This window comes from Balaenoptera acutorostrata, chromosome 18, assembly GCF_949987535.1.
Source record: "Balaenoptera acutorostrata chromosome 18, mBalAcu1.1, whole genome shotgun sequence".
Lineage (NCBI taxonomy): Eukaryota > Metazoa > Chordata > Mammalia > Artiodactyla > Balaenopteridae > Balaenoptera > Balaenoptera acutorostrata.
Window position 1 is genome coordinate 81,090,210 of NC_080081.1, and position 22,338 is coordinate 81,112,547.

Sequence of the window (22,338 nt, forward strand, 5' to 3'; positions counted from 1 at the left end):
ACTTATCATTTCTTTTCTTTTATGGACTGTGCTTTTGGTGTCTTAGATATCTTTGCTCAATGCACTGTACTGAAGATTTCCTCCTTTTTTCTTCTGGAAGTTTACTTTTAGCTCTTAATTTTAAGAGTATAATCCATTTGAGCTAGCCTTTTTGTATAGTGTGAGGTAAGAATTATGCAAATGCAAATTGAAACAAATATGAGACACCACTACACATCTACTAGAGCCACCAGAATCTGGAACACCGACAGCACCAAATGCTGGCGAGGATGTGGAGCAACAGGAACCCTCTCACTCACTGCTGGTGGGAACGCAAACTGGAACAGCCACTGTGGAAGACAGTTTGGCGGTTTCTTATAAAACTAAACATACTCTTATCATAGGATCCAGCAACTGTGCTATTTGGTATTTACCCAAAGGAGTTGAAAACTTATGTCCACACAAAAACCTGCACGCAACGTCTATAGCAGCTTTATTAATAATTGCCAAAACTTAGAAGCAACCAAGATGTCCTTCGGTAGGTGAATGGATAAATAAACTGTGGTGCAACTAGACAATGGAATATTATTCAGTGCTAAAAAGCAATGAGCTGTCAAGCCAGAAAAAGACACAGAGGAACCCTAAGTGCATATTACTAAGTGAAAGAAGCCAATCTGAGAAGGCTACAGACTGTATGATTCCAATGTGGAAAAGAAAAAACTACGGAGACAGTAAAAAGATCAGTGCTTGCCAGAAGCTAGAGAGGAGGGAAAGATGAATAGGCTCTCACAGAGTTTTAGGACAGTGAAAATACTCTGCATGATACTACAATGGTGGATTCAAGTCATTACATATGTTAAAACCCACAGAACATACACTGATATAAACCATGGACTTTGATGATTCTGACACGTCAGTACAGCCTCACTGAGAGCAGCGCACACAACCCCTTGGTGGCTGATGACGGCGGGGAGGCTGTGCCTGCGCGGGGCAGGAAGCGCACGGGGACTCTGTGCCCTCTGCTCCACGTTCTGAACCCAACGCTGCTCCAGAAAACAAAGCCTATCTAACAGAATAAAGAGGGTGACAGACCTGAATATGAAACAAAAAACTATAAAACTTCAGAAGAATACACAGGAGAAAACCTTTATGACCTGGGGTTAGGCAAAGATTTCTTACCTAAACACAAGTGCCTGAATTTATAAAAGAAAAAAAATTGTCAAACTGAACTTCAAAACCAGAACCTTCTGCTTTTTTTTTTTTTAAAAAAATAAATTTATTTATTTATTTATTTTTGGCTGCGTTGGGTCTCCATTGCTGCGTGTGCGCTTTCTCTAGTTGCGGCGGGTGGGGGCTACTCTTAGTTGCGGTGCGCAGGCTTCTCATTGCGGTGGCTTCTCTTGTTGCGGAGCACGGGCTCTAGGCACGCGGGCTCAGTAGTTGTGGCGCACGGCCTTTGTTGCTCCAGAGCATGTGGGATCTTCCCGGACTAGGGATTGAACCCGTGTCCCCTGCACTGGCAGGCAGATCCTTAACCACTGCGCCACCAGGGAAGTCCCCCTTCTGCTCTTTGAAAGACACTTTAGGAAGTCAGATTGGAAGAAAATATTTGCCAAACATATGGCTAATGAAAGACTTGTATCTAGAATGTATAAACAACTTTCATATTTCAATAACAATAAGCAACAATGTTTTAAAAGAGCAAAACATCTGAAAAGATACTTCACCAAAGAAAGGATACAGACAGCAAATAAGCACTTGTTAAGATCCTTAATGTCATTAAGGAAATTAAAATGAAAACCACTATGAAATACCACAATACTCCTATCAGAAGGGCTAATATAAACACAAAATGATAAATTCAAGTGCTGGTAAGAATGGAGAATAGAACTCTCATACACAAACATCTGGCAGGTTCTCATAAAGTTAGAAATAAACTTACCTTACAAGCAGCAATTTCCCTAGGTATTTACTCAAGAGAAAAGAAAACATACATATGTCTACACAAACACCTGTATGCAAATTCTATTCATAAAATCTCCCCAAACTGGAAATAGCCCAAATGTCCATCAATTGGTGAATATATAATATTGTGGTGCATCCATACAATGAAATGAGCAGAGCAATAAAAACTACTGATATAGGCAACAACATGATTGAATCTCAAAAGCATTGTGCTAAATGGAAAAGCCAGACAAAAAAGGCAAAATATTATATGACTCCATTTATATGAAGTTGTGGACGAGTCAGAATTATGGAGACAGAGATTAGATCAGTAGCTGCCAAGGAGCGGGTGTGGCGGAAGGAGACTGACTACGTAAAGGCACAAGAGGGAACTCTGAGGGGTGAGGAAATAGTCTGCATCTTGACTGTGATGATGGTTGCATGACTATATGTATTTATCAAAACTCATAACTGTACCTAAAAAGGGTGAATTTCTTATTGTATATGTTATATATCTCAGTAACCCTACTTTAAAAAAAAAAAAAAGAAAACTCAGTCCAATACATTGAAATGTTTCCCGTCCTTTCTTTCCCTCCCTCGCTTAGGACCTACAGTGGAGGAAGGGCAGGCCCTCTCTTCTGCTCCTAGCTCCATTCCTCCCTCGTTAGGCTGGAGGCGGGGGGAGAGCCAGACCACATGCTGAGCATGCCACTGCAGGCCTCTGCTGGCTGTCACGTCACTGCTTCTCTGGCTTACCCTGGCAGGCATCACGGGTGGGTGTTATCAAATATTGGCTTTTTCTTAATGGCTGTGAGAGGGAGTTCTTCAGAAGACCCCTCAGGGGCCAACCTCACTGCACAAGTCACTATTGTGGAAGACCTGCTGTGTCTTGACTTCAAACCCTCCCACCCTCCCTAGCACCACTCTGCTCTTCTGATTCTGGGGTCGCCTCAACCACTGGCCTGGCCTATTAGCACAATGGCTCAAGCCTGGGTCTCTTTGAAAGTATCTACTTGAACCCAGGAAAAATTCACATTTCTCCAGATGAGAACATGGGCTTATCTACTACTATGCTCACGCTCTACCCTGCCGTTTCTCTTCCTGATCCTCTTCACAAAAGGTTCAGGAGGCCACCTAAGCAGACATCCCACCTAGAATAAGATGCCAGTCTCCTTTTCTTAGAAGCACCCTCCATCTCCAGGAGCCATTCTTGTTGTTGTAGAATCCCTTATAGATGAAGGAAAAAGCCACTCTATTCCCACTAGGCTAAAGACTCCAATTATTTTTCCTTCTCTTTTTACTGACCCATTAACAGGGAAAAGCTCCCAAGTCTATAGCCTAAGCAGATAATCAATGGGGAATGATATGCCAGTTTCCCTTCTTGTGAAGTGTTACATATGAACTAAAAATATAAGTTTACAGGTTCACTTACCCTACTTCATAAGATGCTAGGCCCTCTTTGACTAGCTGGTCATTAATACTGGTAGGAGTCATTCCAGGAGCACCAAGAAAATCGAAAAGCTCAACTAAGAGCACATTGTCTTCCAGAATTTCTGTAAAACCATTAAGACTAGTTTGGGGAAAGAAATAAATATGTCCCAAAATATACTAAAAAGCAATTTTAAAAAACCTGAGAACTTAATTTCCTTCATTTTGCATCCATGAGGTTTCCTGCTCAATAATGTCAGTCTCTCTCTGGGGTAAAAGTAGCATTATTCACACATAAAAGAACTGCCAATGTTAATAAAATTTTCATTTTAGGTTACTGTGCACTGTTCCATAATGAACCAAAAGTAGCTTAAAGCTTTTAGATTCAGAAAAAACATAGTGACATACATTTATTGAAGCAGCATTCTGTTGTGTTTCTAAACTGTTTTATTCGATTCTGCCAAGTTCCAGAGGACAAAAGAAATGAATGAAAGTTAATTCAGGACAGTGCTTATTTGCGAAGTTTTACAGCTTTTGTAAGAATGGCACCAAAAAACAACGACAAAAAAAAAAAGCACAAAGTTTAAAACAACAAAAACTCAACCCAGAGCATTAAGTGGAATTTTTCCCCGTCCTTCTGTTTTTAGGACAAACCATTAGGTCTATTTCTTAATCTAAACTGGGAGTTAGCTGAGGGTGAAGTTACACCTCGTGTGCCTATTTACTTATTTATAGTACATAGCATAGAGGGCCTGCTCGATATGCATTTGAATAAATGACAGAGGAATTTCTTTAGGAAACACACAGTTCTATGCACTGAGATCGGTTTATGCCTATACTTCTATATAACAGTAGCTGGCAGGTGCTAAGAGAATGATGATTCCAAATAAAAAGATAAGTCATTACCAGCAGTAACATCCTGTATTACCCAGTTATAAGAACACATGTTAGAAAGCTTTTTTTCAAGAGCTTAAAAATGATTCCTGACTACTTTTTTAATGGACCAGATAAATTATCTAGAAACAAAAAGCTAAGCAACTCTGAGCCTCAGTAAATGCTAATCTCCTCACTTTCTATCTCTTGTGTTCCCTTTAGTGCTTTGATTTCATACTGCCCGTGCACAAGTTCTTTATTCCACAGGGCCAGCTTCCCATGGTGCTGTACCTTCACCACCTTCCCTGCTCTGCTCCTAATTAAAATTTAAATATCTCTTGCTTTGTAAGGTAAAAATGTATACTAATCTCATCACTGTGCAGGTTAATGGGGAAAGATGTTTTAGGTCGGTGGGGCCTTCTGGCATTCCTTAAATCAAATTTTCTAGGTTAAGATACACTACAACTTGTGTTTAGATATTACTGGTATAACAAGTAATTGAGAATGAAAAAGGGGGAGTCAAGAGAGAAACCCAGGAGTCAAGTCTTCATGGGTTAACCTCGGGAGGAGACGTTAAAGGGAGAGCTAAGAACCAACAGAATAAAATACCAAAAGGAAAGCTGAGAAGCAGAATTAAAGCACGTTGAAGTCAGCTCAAAATCAGTGGAGATTACTCAAGACTAAGAGGCCCTTAATTTTCTGTTTATATCAGAGAATCCAGACATAAAAATTCTATAGACTAAGGGTACAATTTCTATCATCATATTCCTCTGCAACAGAACTACTACGTCAGAACAATGTCTTATGTTAAAGTGAATAAATTAACACAAATATGCAATCATTTCTAGGTTATGTGGCCTTGAGCAATGATCTTTAAGCTTCAATTCCCTCATAAAACAGGCTAATAATCTCATGATATTTTGGGTTTACTAGATGGGAGTATGATGAAAATGAAAAAAATGGATACAGTAAAAAGTACCTTTGGAAGTCCCTTAAGTCAACCCTAAGTAACCATGCTCGTGTGTATCCTGCACTAGTACTTGTTAAGACCAACACAGCCCACGTTGGTCACAGCTTTGGAAAAGATCAAAATCCCAGATAATAACAGCTTTCAAATCCCCTGTCCAAATCCCTTGGGGCCAGACATGTTTCAGAATTCTTCAAAATGAGAAAAGCTATATAGAACATACATTGCTTACTCTGTAATACCCACAGTGATTCTGAGGCAGCAGCTCAGAAGCGAACACGACTATCCTGAAGTGGAATATATCTCACTGTAAAGGAGATCAATACAACATATAGCATTGTATCTTCATGTAAATTCAGATCAGATTTTGCCATTAAACTTGCTGGGTTACCAAACTGTGGGCTAGCGCTCAGCCTGTGTACCTCAGACCCAAACTGTTCCAAAAAAGAAGCAACTATTTTTCAAAATATGCCGAGAGCCTATACTTAAATTCCCTCAAGTAGAATGAAACAAAAACAAAAAAAACTATTTACCAGTTATGTCCCATCTCCCCTCACTTTCCTGCAAATTATACCTTAGCATCCATCACTCCAAGATGAGGGACAGAGACCCAGGACAAAAACAAAGAGAAACAAGAGAAGCTAACTCCTGGCTTTAGGGCTTTCAAAAGGCCACGCTGAGGGTGACTTGATCTTCAATGGAAATTTTTGCCTCATGTGCTGATTTTAGGCTCTAGAGCCTGCAGAAGATATTATTCCATTGTCCCCAGTTCTCAATAAATGTCCTCTCTCACTACTCATACTGATGACACACTGAATTTATTATAAGATCTGACAAATGTTATATCATGTTAGTCTTATTTAAAATTATGATCATATAGCAACAAATAAAAATGGAAATAGCTTACTAATGACTGAACATGTCATAAACTTATCTTGAGTCTTTTCTTGAAATTTTTCTTTAGCTTTTTTTGACCACTGCAGTGTCCCTTTACATGGTTCAACATAGGCCAGCTTACATTTAATTGCCTGTGTCAAACAAAATTGCACCATTAAGAAAGTAAACTTAATTTACAGTTATTTTAGAATTAAAATAAAGTGTTAAATGTGTACAAAACTAAACTTTGAATTTAATACATATTTGAATTTTAATACATATTTGAATTTGAATTTAATACATATTTAGAAAACAAATAAATGTCCAAAGATGTCTCTAACAGTACTTTTATAAATGCAAACAGTTGGAATCAACAGAGTATGGGATTAAGAGGTACAAACTATTATGTATAAAATAAACTACAAGGATATATTATACAGCACAGGGAATATAGTCAATATTTTACAATAACTATAAATGGAGTATAACTTTAAAAAATCATGAATCACTATATTGTACACTTGCAACTTATATAATACTGTACATCAATTAAAAAAATAAAATCCCCAATAACCTATTAAAAAAAATCCAAACCAAAAATGAAACAAACAAAAAAACAGATTAATTAATCTGTTGAAAATTAATTAATTTTGTTGAATGAATTATTGTATACTCAGATACTGGAATAATAAGCATCCATTGAAAGAATTATGACACATTGTTAAATGAAAAATCAGGTTATGGGACTATATATAGTCTAATCCCATAATTCTTAAAAACACAGATGATGTATCTTAGAAGTATATATATCAAAAATATTGAATAATTCTGAGTGATTCCCCCTCATTTTACTCATCTGTATTTTCAAATTTTTCCTGTATCATTTTACCCATTTTTAAATGAAAAATACTGCTTAATAACAATTCAAATACTAGGAGTATATGAATTAGGAAATAAACCTCCTTAAACTTATCTCTGGGTAGTAGGATTCCAAGAGAAGGATAAGTTTTTTATTGATACTTATTCTTCCAGACTTCTCTCTTTCTCTGGCACACGTTATATATACTTAAACATAAATGGGATCACAGTAAAATCATTTCTGTAATCAGTTTTTTTCACATATCATATTCTTACTACCTTATACAGATATTTCAAAATAACACTAAAAGCTGCAGACCAGTAAGTACTTATAAAGACACAAATATATACACGTTTATAATTAATGCTTATTTGCTAAGATACATATTATTTTTTAAACAGTAACTACAGAGACTCTTTTCTATAGCCCATGAATCAGAAATTATTTACAGAAAAAGTGAAGTTAAAAGAACATTTCTACGGTGAAAATAACTTCTAAAAATACTTTCATATTTGTGCTAATATTCTAACCCTATGATTTATAATAAGTAGATTACCTTCTCTGCAGGATTCAGAAACTCATCCTTTATTTTACGCATTTCTTTAAGTGTTATTTTTGCTGTATTGCCAAAGTCCACATATTTAACTTCAACTTCACGATGTCCAGGCAATCCTTCAAAAATTATGAAATTGGAAATCACAAACTTGGAAAAAAAAGAATTATCTAGCAAAATTTAGGCTGATCTACAATCAACTAGATTCGAACGCCTTTATGTTCAACATACAAACTTAATATTTTTTTAATGTAAAAAATATCTCTAATATGTGAACTTCACAAAATCAACCATAATGCATACCTGTTCAGACTCGGTGAATGAGAAACTAACAATTTAAAGATAGCTAAAGGACAGCCAAAATCAGGATAACAAAATAGCCATCAAATGCTAGGTGTTACGGCCTAAAAGTTAAGAATTAGGTTTGGAGTTAGACACTTAAATGACATGTGACTCTGAGAAAGCTAATTAATATCTCTAAGATACTACCCTGAGCAAGTTACTTTTTCTCTGTAGGCCTCATTATTTCACCTGTAAAGTGGGTGTACCAATAGAATCAAATCTTATTAAGACTCTTTTTGAGGACTCACCTATTTAAAATACTCTGCAAAGAACCAAGCACAAAATAAGCACTTAATGTTTGTTAGTCAACATAGGTAATCAAACAAGGCAAAAGACTTAATGATCAAGACACAGGTTCATTCGTATAATAATATCTAACTGTGAAATTTAAAAAAATTATCTGGGGATATTGTGAAAAATGAGCAGAAACAGACCTCTATGTGAAACTAGTTTTCATATTTTAAAGGATACCAAAGAAACCTCTGGAAGGTTTGAACACACCGAAGTTTGAATAAAGATCTATCTTAAACTGACCTTTTTGTAAATACTCAGAATATGACTGACTTTAGTCCCCTAAGCACACGTATGTACAATGCTACCAAACTTGTTGCCATTACTTTCAAATTTAAAAACTAATACAGTACATATAATTTCAAAACGGAAAAAGTTTGGGCATTTTCTGCCCCTTGGTAGAAGTGAAAGCAGATGGAACAACACTGGCACCGCTCGAGATGGCACTCAAGCAGCTCAGGGACCTGAGAAGACGTGTGTACCCTAAGAGTAAGGTAAAGAGGTGAGGGGACCTTGCCCTGTTTCCAGTGGAATCCTCAAGCAAGAAAGAAAATCTCAAGTGTAATGACACCATTAGATTCTTACCATTCCTCAAGTCCCTGAATGCAGATGCGGTTTTAAACAAAAACAAACAAATGGATATGGGATGGGATTTAAAAAACAGTTTTCCCCAAATTGTCAATCATGTGTGAGTAGAATCAGGAGACATGGAAGGTCTCAAAATTTCCCTTCCATTTATGCTCTCTGAGGAAAATGCTCCACCAAAATATGGAAGTAAACCGAAAAGGTAAATGGGATCCAGAAAACAAGCAATCCAATTCAGGAAAACAAGTGAAATAAACTCCCAGAATAACAAGCCTAGGGGACAAGCAGTCTAATTGGAGCAGATAATAGAAGGATGTTTTCACTGTTACAAAAAAAAAAAATCAAACCAGCATTATCTGAAAAGCCTAATCATGTGGAAAATTGTTTTAAACTACTAGGAAAATGTAGCCATAGATTACTGGGTTGGCCAAAAAGTTCTTTCAGTTTTTTAACTAAAAATAAAAGACACATTTTTCATTTTCACCAATGACTTCATTGAACAACATATTCACCCTTTTTGTTCCACTACCTTCTGCCATTTTTCAGGCAACTTCATAATTTGATCTTCCCAAAACTTTTTATCTTTTTGAGCAAAGAACTGTTCCAGGTGCCTTTTACAGTCTTCCAGGAAATGGAAATTTTTTCCATTAAGAGAATTTTGTGAAGACCGAAATAAATGGAAATCCGAAGGTGCAATGTCTGGTGAATACAGCGGATGAATCAGAACTTCCCAGCCAAGCTGTAACAGTTTTTGCCTGGTCATCAAAGAAACATGCGGTTCTTGTGCTATCCTGATGGAAGAGTATGTGTTTTCTGTTGACTAATTCTAGATGCTTTTCGTCAAGTGCTGCTTTCAGTTGGTCTAATTGGGAGCAGTACTTGCTGGAATTAATCGTTTGGTTTTCCGGAAGGAGCTCATGATAGAGGATTCCCTTCCAATCCCACCATATACACGACATCACCTTCTTTGGATGAAGACTGGCCTTTGGTGTGGTTGGCGGTGGTTCATTTCGCTTGCCCCACGATCTCTTCCGTTCCACATTATTGTACAGTATCCACTTTTCATCCTCCGTCGCAATTTGTTTTATAAATGGAATGTTTTTGTTACGTTTCAGTGGAGAATTGCATGCGGAAATACAGTCAAGAAGGTTTTTTTCGCTTAACTTATGTGGAACCCAAACATCAAAGCGATGAACATAACCAAGCTGGTGCAAATGATTTTCAATCCTTGATTTGTATGTTTTGAGTATGTCAGCTACTCAAAAGCATCTCCAGCATGGTATGATGTTGACTGTTCTCAATTAATGTCTCTATTTGATTGCTATCAACTTCAACTGGTCTACCTGATAGTGGAGCATCGTCCAGCGAGAAATCTCCAGCATGAAACTTTGCAAACCACTTTTGACACGTTCTATCAGTCACTGCACCTTCTCCATACACTGTACAAATCTTTTTTTGCATTTCAGCTGCGTTTTTATCCTTCTTGAAATAATAAAGCATAATATGCCGAAAATATTGTTTTCTCTTCCATCTTCAAAACTAAAATAGCTACACAAATTTCACCAATTTTGATAAGTTTTTTTTTAAATGCATGCTGATATGACAGCTGTCACAATACAATCTAACAAAATTGTTTCAAATGAAGTTAAAGACAACTAAGTGCTATGAGAGCCATCTTACGGGAAAAACAAATGAACCTTTTGGCCAACCCAATAAAAGAAAATAAAGTGAAAAATTGATGCAATTATTAACTCAGAATTACAGTATACTTTAGGGAGTAGCACTGAAAATACTTACATAGAATAAGAATATAACTAAAAATTGTGATACATCAATAACTATGTGGGGGGAGAGAAGGGACAAAAGAGCTACAAGAGATCTAAAATTCATCTAACATAATTAATACCTAAGACTGAAGTACCTACAAAGTATAACATATTATTTAGAAAAAACAACATAGATAAACAACAAAAAGTATTTGCCTTTTTGGAGGAGAGTAGAGTATGTGTAAGTCATTTAGCACTATTTAACTTTTTAAATAAGGCGAACGTTAGAAAACAAAAAAAAATGGTTAAGTCCTAGTCAAATTGAATGAAATCTAAGGAGCCAGAGGTTCATCTATCAACACTATTGCTAGCTTTCTAAAGAGCAAAACTGTAAGATCAAATAATAATCACTTCCATGATTTAATTTGTACTGACTCAAATGGTATCAATTTTTAAGCATAACATTTCACTGAGGAAATAGTGTGCAATTTCCTACCAACAACTTTTGCTCGGTACCAAACTCCATCTTCAAATTTAGCTACACAGGCTTGATCTTGAACTGGACAGAGGATTTCCAGATTTTCTGCATCTTCATTTTTATAGAATTCCTCAATTGTCTTTAATAGAAATAAAAAATCCAGGCTCTCTATCTAAGAAACAGAGTTAAAGCAGGGATTAAAAGAACTGTAGTTTCATAGAAACTTAAAATTTAAGTGTTGCATGTTTATAGGCACTGCTCATAAAATTATGAAATATTAGAATTGAATTAGATATAAACTGTCATGTAATTTATATTTGAAATATTTTGTTACAGAAGTAGTATATAAAATTAGCATATATAAACATAACAAAATTTTTTAAAAATCATATTCTTCCAGATATCTAAAATGTACATGCTTCTAGGTCTTTTTCTTTTTAGTTTTTTGGCTGTGCTGTGCAGCTTGCGGGATCTTAGTTCCCTGATTAGGGACTGAACCCAGGCCCACAGCAGTGAAAGCGCTGACTCCTAATCACTGGACCACCAGGGAACTCCCGCTCCTAGATCTTTTTCTAAGCACACTTTCCATACTTTTGTATGTACCAAAAATGAGACCATATCATACATATAATTCGATAATCTGCATTTTTTTCTATCAATTCTCACTTTTTCTGCTTCAGTAAGTGTTCCTACTAGTACTTCTAGAACATATTAGATTTCCCTAACTGACCAAACCCAGTATCCAATGTAAGACTACATGTTATATTTGGTTATCTCAGTAAGTCTTATAATTTAGTGTAGTGTTCTTTTTAAAATGACCCTGTCTTGTTAAAGACAGTGTGCTATTTTTCTGCAGAATGCCCCATCTTCTGGATTTATGTGGTTATGTTTTCATCCTGTTATTTATCTTGTTCCTCCATTGAGTAGGGCCTATCCCTGGAATTTCCCCCAAACTGAGAGTTACATCTACAAGTTTGATGGATTCAAGCCAAACCTTTTGGCTAGAATACATCAAGTTGCAACACATCAAGACATAATATTACTGACTCACTAATGATATGCTAAGATTCACCTACGGAAAGGGCTGGTGATTCTCATCCCTTCATTATACAGTTACGTTTTTCCCTTGTGGTCACCAAGTAATTCATGTAGTACTACTTTGGCATTGTATGAATGTCCAATTTCCCATCAGCCATCCATCTAATGGTTTTAATGTGAATTGATAAATCTTCTTTAAATCAATCATTTCAGTAGAGTTTGTGAAATGACTGCATAATTGAATAGAGCTTTACCTTATTAAGTGGGACTATTTGGTTACTTTAAAACATAGTTCCTGAAGTTCTTATACTACTTAAAACACAGCTCCTAAACCAAAACCAAGGATAAATGTTTATTTTTCCAAATACCAATTCTTAAGATGAAAAATATTTTAAAATCCATCTCAAATGGTCAAAAAATGAAGTTTTTCGCTTTTGTGGGTATAATAATGCAAGTGGAAATTTTCTGAATCCTTTGTTATTTCATATAAATTATTTTCACAACACTTTAAACCTTTTAAACCTTTCTTTTTCCCCCCCCAGTACATTGTTGTAATTGTTCTATTTTATTGTTGGTTATTGTTGTTAATCTCTTGCTGTGCCTAATTTATAAATTAAACTGTATCTTAGGTATACATGTATAGGAAAAAAACATCATATATACAGGGTTCAGTACTGTCCACAGTTTCAGGCGTCCACTGGGAGTCTTGTATCCCCTGCAGACAAGGGGGGACTACTATATGTGATGGAGGAAATGGACGGAGGTCTGGATGCACAGACTGTAAACCTTTATTTCTAAGTAGATATTATTCATATTCTTCCATTAACAGATTATCCAAATGGAACATTGGAAAATTCAATAGAGAAATGACATCAGCAAAACAGCAGACTCTGAAGCTCCAAGCTCTTGTTCCCCCACAGAAACACTGAAAAAATGAGAAACCATCTGAACCAACTCTGTTAGAGCTCTGGGAAACAGTTAAAGGCTTACAGCACCCAAGCAAACACCCAATCAAGCTTTCAACATTCAAGGAAATCAACATAAACATTTGCTGAACACAAGCTAAAAGAACAGAGAGACTTCAGTGATCACATACTAGGAATAGTATTTAAGAATAGTTTGAAAAAGTCTTAAAATAAACCAACTACTAGTCTTCAACAATTTTAAAAAATCCAGTATGTGTGTGGGGGGTGATCTGATTTTCAGAGTTATATAATAGTCAATGCCCAATTTTCAACAAGAAATCAGAAGGCATACAAAGAAACAGGAAAACATGGCTCATTCCAAGGAACAAAATAAACAGACAAAAATCAGCCCTTAGGAAGACCAGATAGTGGATTTACTAGACAAAAACTTTAGAACAACTGTCTTAAATATGCTCAAAGAGCTAAAGGAAAACATGGACAATGAACTAGAGAAAACCAGGAAAACAATAAAGGATCAAAATGAAAGTATCAACAAAGAGACAGTAATTATAAAAAGGAATCAAATTCTGGAGCTGAAAAGTACAATAACTGAAACAAAAAATACTCTGGAGGGGTTCAATAGCAGATTTGAGCAGGCATAAGAGTCAGTGAACTTGAATATAGGACAACTGAAATAGTGAGGAGCAGAAAGAAAAAAGAATTAAGTGAACAGAGACCAAGGTATTTGTGAGATATCATTAATCTCACATTATCATTGTGAGATATCATTAACATGCATTATGGGAGCCCCAGAAAGAGAAGAGAGAAAGAAAGGAGCAGAAAGAGTATTTGAAGAAATAATGACCAAAAACTTCCCAAATTTGATGAAGTACACAAATCTACAAATCCAAGCAGTTCAATGTTATGGGTTGATTTATGTCTCCCCCAAAAAGATATGTTGGAGTTGTAACCCCCAGAACCTCAAAACATGACCTTATTTGGAGATAGGGTATTTATCAAGTTAAAATGAGGTCGTTAAAGTGGGCCTTAATCCAATGTGATTGGTGTCCTTATTAAAAGGGGTAAATTTGGGCACAAAGACACATACACAGGAGAATGCATGTAAAGATGAAGGCAGAAACTGGAGTGAGGCAGAAGCCACTGAACACCAAATTTTCCAGCTAACCACCAGAAGCTAGGAAAAAGGCATGGAATAGATTCTCACTAACAACCTTCAGAAGGAACCAACACTACTAACAACTTGATCTCACACTTCCAGACTCCAGAATTGTGAGACAATAAATTTATGTTAAGACACTTAACTTGTGGAACTTTCTTATGGCACCCCTAGGAAATGAATACAGATTTTGGAATGGGAAAGTAGGGTGCTGTTGTAATAAATACCTAACATATGGGAGAAACTTTGAAATTGGGTAATGAATAGAAAGAAGAGGAAGAATTATGCAGTACTTGAATGAAAATAAACAGATTGCTTTGGAAAGACTACTGGCAGAAATATGGATATTAAAGGTATTTCTGGTGAGATTTCAGACAGAAATGAGGAATATGATACTGAAAACTGGAGGAAAGGCAATCCTTGTTACACAGTGGTAGAGAACTTGGCTGAATTATGTTCTGTTGGGTGAAAAGTTGAACTTGGATATTTAGCTGAGGAGACTGCTAAGCAAAGTGTCAAAGTGCCAGCCAGGTTTCTCCTTGCTGCTTATAATAAGATGTGAGAGGACAGACATAAATTGAAGAATAAATTGTTAAACATAAAGGAAGCAGAATCTGAAGATTTAGAAAATTCTCAGCCTATCTGTAGTTCAAAAAATGAGAAAGCAAGCTCTGGAGAGAACACCAAGGGCATGGCTGGGCAGTGTCCGCTCAAGAGATTATGGGTGTATGACTTGTGGATCTAATCATTCATCTCAGCAGAAACAATGCCAGTGTGAAGTGAAGGGGACAGAGGTGAGAGGAAATGAAGGGGGGCCGGTGGGCTTGTGGGATTCTATAGGCAGGAAGTGAGCTGACAGAGCTATTCGGTTATGAACATATGTTTCAAGAAAAGGGAAGACTGATCCTGAAGGAGATTCAGAGGCTAGTGTATCTGCAACTGCTACTCAGGCCCAGAGGGCACAGACCTGAGAGGCAGGGCTGGTTCCTCCTCTGTTCCAGGGATGGGGCCTCCTCCTGGGTTCCAGAGGGTTAGGATAAATCCTCAATTCCAATGGGTGAGGTTGCTGCCATGACTGAAGGGGTAGGGCCACCACCCTAGTGGGACTGGAGGACAGAGCATCCAGTCAATGAGGGTTATTCTCAAGCCATAAGAATCTAATGGAATTTTCCCTGCTAGGTTTTAGACTTACTGTCTGGTCTCACAGATTCAGAGACAGAGAGGAGTTCTGCCTCAGCTTGAGTTAAACAATTCTTACCTATACCTGATTCAGATAATCAGGGATTTAGTGATTTTATATGAGATTTTGGATTTAGATTTGATGCTAGAATGATTAAGATTTTTTGGAATGTTGGGATGGGGTTATTGCATGTGGGGAGGAAATTTTTGATACAGCAGAAAGTGGACTGCTTATGGGTTGAATTGTGTCCTCCCCCCAAAATATGTTGAAGTTCTAACCCCCCAGTACCTCAGCATGTGTCCTTATTTGGAGATAGGGTTTTACCTTGATAGATATTATCAAGTTAAATTAAAGTCTTAGGCGGGACCTAATTCAACATGACTGTTGTCTGTATTAAAAAATTGAGACAGACAAGTACACAGAGAGAGTGCCATGTGAAGGAAGCAGAGACTGGGATGATGCAGCAGAAGCCAATGAGTGCTAAAGACTGCCAGCAAACCACCAAATCTAGGGGAGAGACATGGAACAGATATTCCCTCCCAGACCGCAGAAGGAACCAACTCTGCCAACACCTTGATCTTAAACTTGCAGACCCCAGAACTGTGAGAAAATAAATTTGTTTTTTTAAACTACCTAGTATATGGCACTTTTTGCACGGGGTGGGGGGTGGGAGTGGGCATGCCACAAAGCTTGTGGGATCTTAGTTCCCTGACCACAGATTGAAACTGGCCCCTGGCAGTGAAAGCGCAGAGTCCTAACCACTGTACCGCCAGGCAATTCCCTGTGGCACTTCATTATAGCAGCCTTAGAAAGTTACTATACTCAAAAAACGCAAAGTAGGATAAATTCAAAGAGAGACACACTAGATGCATGATAAACAAACTGTCAACAGCCAAAGACAAAGTGAGAGTTGTGAAAGCAGCAAGAGAGAAGTGACTTGTCATATATAAGGGATCATCAATAAGATTATCAGCTGCCTTCTCATCAGAAATCCTGGAGGTCAGAAGATAACATTTAAACTGCTGAAAGAAAAAAGCATCAACTGAGAATTATAGATCCAGCAAAACTATCCTTCAAAAGAGAGGGAGAAATAAGCTATTCACAGATAAACAAGAAGTGAGGAAGTTCATTAACACTAGACCTGTCTTGTGAACAATGCTAGAGGGAGTCCTTCAGGAGGAAATGAAAGGTGTTAGAGTGTAACTTAGAGCCACATTAAAATGTAAAGATCTGTGGTTAACATAAATACATGGACAAATATGAAAACCAATATTATTAACTTTAGTTTGTAACTCCACTGTTATTTTCTACAGGATTTAAAAGACAAATGCATAAAAATAATTATAAATCTACATTATTGAGCACACAATGTACAAAGATTCATTTCTGAGATCAATAATATAAAAGGAGGGGGCTTCCCTGGTGGCGCAGTGGTTGAGAATCTGCCTGCTAATGCAGGGGACACGGGTTCGAGCCCTGGTCTGGGAAGATCCCACATGCCACGGAGCAGCTGGGCCCGTGAGCCACAATTGCTGAGCCTGCGCGTCTGGAGCCTGTGCCCCGCGACGGGAGGGGCCGCGATAGAGAAAGGCCCGCGCACCGCGATGAAGAGCGGTCCCCGCACCGCGATGAAGAGCGGTCCCCGCACCGCGATGAAGAGTGGCCCCCGCTTGCCGCAACTGGAGAAAGCCCTCGCACGAACCGAAGACCCAACACAGCCAAAAAATAAATAAATAAATAAATAAAATCAAGTAAAAAAAAAAACTTTAAAAAAAAAAAAAAAAAAAATAATATAAAAGGAGAATGGAGTTATACAGGAGTAGGGTTTTGTTCAATTAAAGTTGGTATCAATTCGTATTAGATTTCTATAACTTTAGGATGTTATATGTAATCCCCATGGTAACAACAGATAAATATATAGATACACAAAAGGAAATAAGAAGGGAACCAAAACATGACACTACAGTATTTCCACATCCATGTTCATTGCAGCATCATTCACAACAGTCAAGAGGTAGAAGCAAACCAAATGTCCATCAATGGATGAATGAATTAATAAAATGTGGCATATACATACAATGGAATATTAGCCAGCCTTAAAGAAGTTAAGTCCTGTCACATGCTACAACATGGATGAACCATGAGGGCATTATGCTAAGTGAAAAAAGCCAGTGCCAAAAGGACAAATACAGGTATCCCTGCTATCTGAAAGTAGAGTGTTCCTATGAAATCTTTTGTAAGCCAAAATGTAGTAAAGCAAATAAGCTCACTTTTTTTGCTAAGACCAAAAATTCTCTTCAGATTTCTTTCAGTTAGTAAAAACAGATACTAATACAGGTCTTTCAGAAAAGCGAAGTTGGTGTAAAGTGAACTTTCGAAAAGCAGGGTAAAGCTGTGCTGTATGATTCCACTTACATGAAGTATCTAAATAGGCACATTCATAGAAAAAGAAAGTAGAACTGTAGTTGTCAGTGGTTGAGGGTAGAATGAAATAACGGAGTTATCGTTCAAGGGGTACTGAGTTTCAGTTTTGCAAGATGAACAGATTCTAGAGATCTGTTGTACAACAACGTGAATATAGTGAACAACTACTGAATGTACATCTTAAATTGGAGGGCAAATTTTGTATGTGAAGGACTGACAGCTTTTCTTCTAAGAACAGTAACAGGATAGGATGCATGCTTTTGCCACTGCTATTTAATATACTATTTTAAGTTCTAGCCAGAGTAATTAGGCAAAAAAAAGATAGAAAAGCCAACCAAATTGACAAAGAGTAGGAAAATGATCTCTTTTTTGCAGATGACATGATCTTATAGGTAGAAAACCCTAAGATGCCACAAAAATACTAGTAGGTCTAATAAATGAATTTGGCAAAGATGTAGGATACAAAATGAACACACAAAAAAATCAGATGCATTTCTACACAATAACAATGAACAGTCTGAAAAGGCAATCAAGAAAACAATTCATTTTACAACAGAATAAAAAGAATATACTCAGGAATAAACATAACCGAGGATGCTACAGACTTGTACACTTGTTGTACACTACACAACACTGCTGAAATTAATGAAGACAAAATAAAGATGCAAAGATCTCCCATGTTCATGAACTGAACGATTTAATACTGTTAAGATGTCAGTACCCAAAGCAATCTATAATTCAAAGTCATCCCTATCAAAATCCCAACGATGTTTAAGGTAGAACAGAAAAACCCATCTGAAAAGTCATATGGGATCTCAAGGGACCCCAAACTTCCAAAACAAACTTGAAAAAGAACAAAGTTGGAGAGCTCACACATCTGGATTTCAAAACTTGCTACAAAGCCACAGTAATTAAAACAGTGTGCTACTCAGACAAGGAATAAAAGGTATCCAAATTGGAAGGGAAGAGGTAAAATTGTCACTATATGCAGATGACATGATACTATACATAGAAAACCCTAAGGATGCCACACAAAAACTACTAGATCCGGGACTTCCCTGATGGTCCAGTGGGTAATACTCCACACTCCCAATGCAGGGGGCCTGGGTTCAATCCCTGATCGGGAAACTAGATCCCACATGCGTGCTGCAACTAAGAGTCTGCATGCTGCAACTAAGAATCTGCATGCTGCAACTGAGACCTGGTGCAGCCTAAATAAATAACTAAATATTTAAAAAAAAAAGCTCTACTAGATCTAATAAATGAATTCAGCAAAGTAGCAGGATACAAGATTAACATTCAGAAATCAGTTGCATTTCTTTACACTAACAATAAAATAATATCAGAAAGAGAATGTAAAAAAAAAAAACCTTTTAAAATTGCACCAAAAAAACCCAACTAGGAATAAACCTGACCAAGGAGCTGAAAGACTTATATGCTGAGAACTATAAAACATTAATAAAGGAAATTATAGAGGAATCAAAGAAATGGAAAGATATCCCACATTCTTGGATTGGAAGAATTAATACTGTTAAAATGGCAATACTACCCAAAGCAATCTACAGATTTAATGTGATCCCTATCAAATTACCCATGACAGTTTTCAGAGAACTACAACAATAATCCAAAAACCTACATGGAAACATAAAAGACCCAGAATTGTCAAAGCAATCCTGAGGGAAAAAAAACAAAGCAGGAGGCATAATTCTCCCAGATTTCAGACAATACTACAAAGCTACAGTAATCAAACCAGTGTAGTATTGGTACAAAAACAGACATATGGATCAATGAAACAGAACAGAGAGCCCAGAAATAAATCCACACATCTACGATCAATTAATCTTCAAAAAGGAGGCAAGAATATAAAATGGGAAAAAGTCTCTTTAGCAGTGGTGCTGGGAAAGTCGGACAGCTGCATGTTAATCAATGAAGTTAGAACACACCCTCACGCCATGCACAAAAATAAACTCAAAATGGCTTGAAGACTTTTATAAGACATAACACCATAAAACTCCTAGAAGAGAGCATAGGCAAAACATTCTCTGACATAAACTGTACCAATGTTTTCTTAGGTCAGTCTCCCAAGGTAATAGAAATAAAAACAAAAATAAACAAACAGGACCTAATGAAACTCACAAGCTTTTGCACAGCAAAGAAAACCATAAACAAAATGAAAAGACAACCTACGGTATGGGAGAAAATATTTGCAAATGATGCAACCGACAAGGGCTTAATCTCCAAAATATATAAACAGCTCATACAACTCAACAACAACAACAAAAAAAACCCAACTGAAAAATGGGCAGGAGACCTTAATAGACATTTCTCCAAAGAAGACATACAGATGGTCAGTAGACACATGAAAAGATGCTCCACATGACTAATTACTAGAGAAATGCAAATCAAAACTACAATGAGGTACCACCTCACACTGGTCAGAATGGCCACCATTAAAAAGTCTATAGGGGGATTTCACTGGTGGTGCAGTGGTTAAGAATCCACCTGCCAATGCAGGGGACACGGGTTCGAGCCCTGGTCCAGGAAGATCCCACATGCCACGGAGCAACTAAGCCCACGCACCACAACTACTGAGCCTGCGCTCTACAGCCTGTATGCCACAACTACTGAGCCCGTGTGCCACAACTACTGAAGCACGCATGCCTAGAGCTCGTGCTCTGAAACAAGAGAAGCCACTGCAATGAGAAGGCTGCGCACCACAACGAAGAGTAGCCCCCACTCGGCACAACTAGAGAAAGCCCACGTGCAGCAACGAAGACCCAACACAGCCATTAAAAAAAAAAAAAAAAGTCTATAGGGACTTCCCTGATGGCCCAGTGATTAAGACTCTGTGCTTCCACTGCAGGAGGCACGGGTTTGATCCCTGGCTGGGGAACTAAGATCCTGCATGCCGTGTGGTGTGACCAAAAAAGTAAATAAAAACAAAAAAATTAAAAATAAATACATTAAAAGTCTACAAATAACAAACGCTGGAGAGGCTGTGGAGAAAAGGGAACCCTCCTACACTGTTGGTGGGAATGTACATTGGTGCAGCCACTATGGAGAACAGTATGGAGGTTCCTCAGAAAACTAAAAATAGAGATATACCATATGATCCAGCAATTCCACTCCTGGGCATATATCCAGACAAAACTATAATTCAAAAAGATACATGCACCCCTATGTTCATAGCAACACCATTCACAATAGCCATGACATGGAAGCAACCTAAATGTCCATTGAAAGATGAAAGGATAAAGAAAATGTGGTATATATATACAATGGACTACTATTCAGCCATAGAAGAGAACAAAATAATGCTATTTGCAGCAACATGGATGCAACTAGAGATTATCATACTAAGTGAAGTAATTCAGAAAGAGAAAGACAAATACCATATGATATCACTTACATGCAGAATCTAAAATATGGCAAAAATGAACCTATCTACAAAACAGAAACAGACTCACAGACACAGAGAACAGACTTGTGGTTGCCAAGGGGGAGGGTGAGAGGCAGAGAGATGGACTGTGAGTCTGGGGTCGGCAGATGCAAACTATTACATTTACAATGGATAAACAACAAGGTCCTACTGTACAGTACGGGGAATGATATTCAATCTCCTGGGATAAACCATAATGGAAAAGAATATTAAAAAAGAATGTATATATGTATATAACTGAGTCACTTTGCAGTGCAGCAGAGATTGGCACACTGTGAATCAACTATACTTCAATTAAAAAAAAAAACAACCAAAAAAACCAGTGTGCTACTGCCATAAGGACAGACAGATGGACCAATGGAATAGAATAGAGAGCCCAGAAATAAACATTCACGTATATGGTCAACTGAGTTTTGACAAGAGTGCCAAGACCATTCAATAGAGAAAAGACCATCTTTTCAACAAATGGTGCTGGGTAAACTGGATATCCAAATGGGAAAGAGTGAAGTTGGACCTTTCCCTTACACCATATATAAAAATTAGCTCAAAATAACTCAAAGACCTAAATGTAAGAGTTAAAACTATAAAACTCATAGAAGAAAACACAGGGGGGAAAAGCTTCACGATGTTAGACTGGCAATGATTTCTTGGATATGACATCAAAATACTGGCAACAAAAGAAAAAGTAGATAAACTGGACTTTATCAATTAAAAACTTTTTGAAAGAATGCTATCAAGAGAGTGATAAGGTAAGCCACAGAATAAGAAAAAACATCTGAAAATGATATATCTGATAAAAGATTAATATCCATAATGTATAAAGATCTCCTATAACCCAACAACAGCAAAATAAATAATCCAATTCAAAAATGGGCAATGGACTGGAATTAACTCATTCTAAGGGGCGTAATGCTTTGTGTGACACATAAAGCATGAACACAAAGAGATCAATAAAGATGAACCTTAATGCTGGTAGCTATCTAAAACAAACCCATCAGTCATATATCCAAAATTTTCTATGAATGCCTTTAATCTGAATCTATTTTGGTATTCGAAAATTACCTAGGAACAATAAGTAAATTCTCATACATCATCAGAAGCAGGTGTTATCATTTTATTTTGATTTGCCAGCTCTATGTGCTCTCCTGGTTTCTAGATTGCAGAAGGTAGCAAGAAACATTTACACATTAGGGATCCTTCATTTTCCTTCCCCTCCATACTTCACTAACTTGCA

General features: G+C 37.2%; 1 protein-coding gene across 1 annotated transcript in view; it reads right to left on the reverse strand.

The window, feature by feature from the left end:
• The window catches only part of RNF17 (ring finger protein 17), a 123,882-nt gene that overhangs the window by 55,790 nt on the left and 45,754 nt on the right, over positions 1 to 22,338 (reverse strand). Inside the window, exons 17-20 of the mRNA XM_057532722.1 lie at positions 10,960 to 11,113; positions 7,483 to 7,598; positions 6,099 to 6,219; positions 3,356 to 3,476 (exon numbers count right to left, since the gene is read on the reverse strand). Coding sequence (XP_057388705.1) covers positions 3,356 to 3,476; positions 6,099 to 6,219; positions 7,483 to 7,598; positions 10,960 to 11,113 — 512 coding nt within the window. The remainder of the gene's footprint in view (positions 1 to 3,355; positions 3,477 to 6,098; positions 6,220 to 7,482; positions 7,599 to 10,959; positions 11,114 to 22,338) is intronic.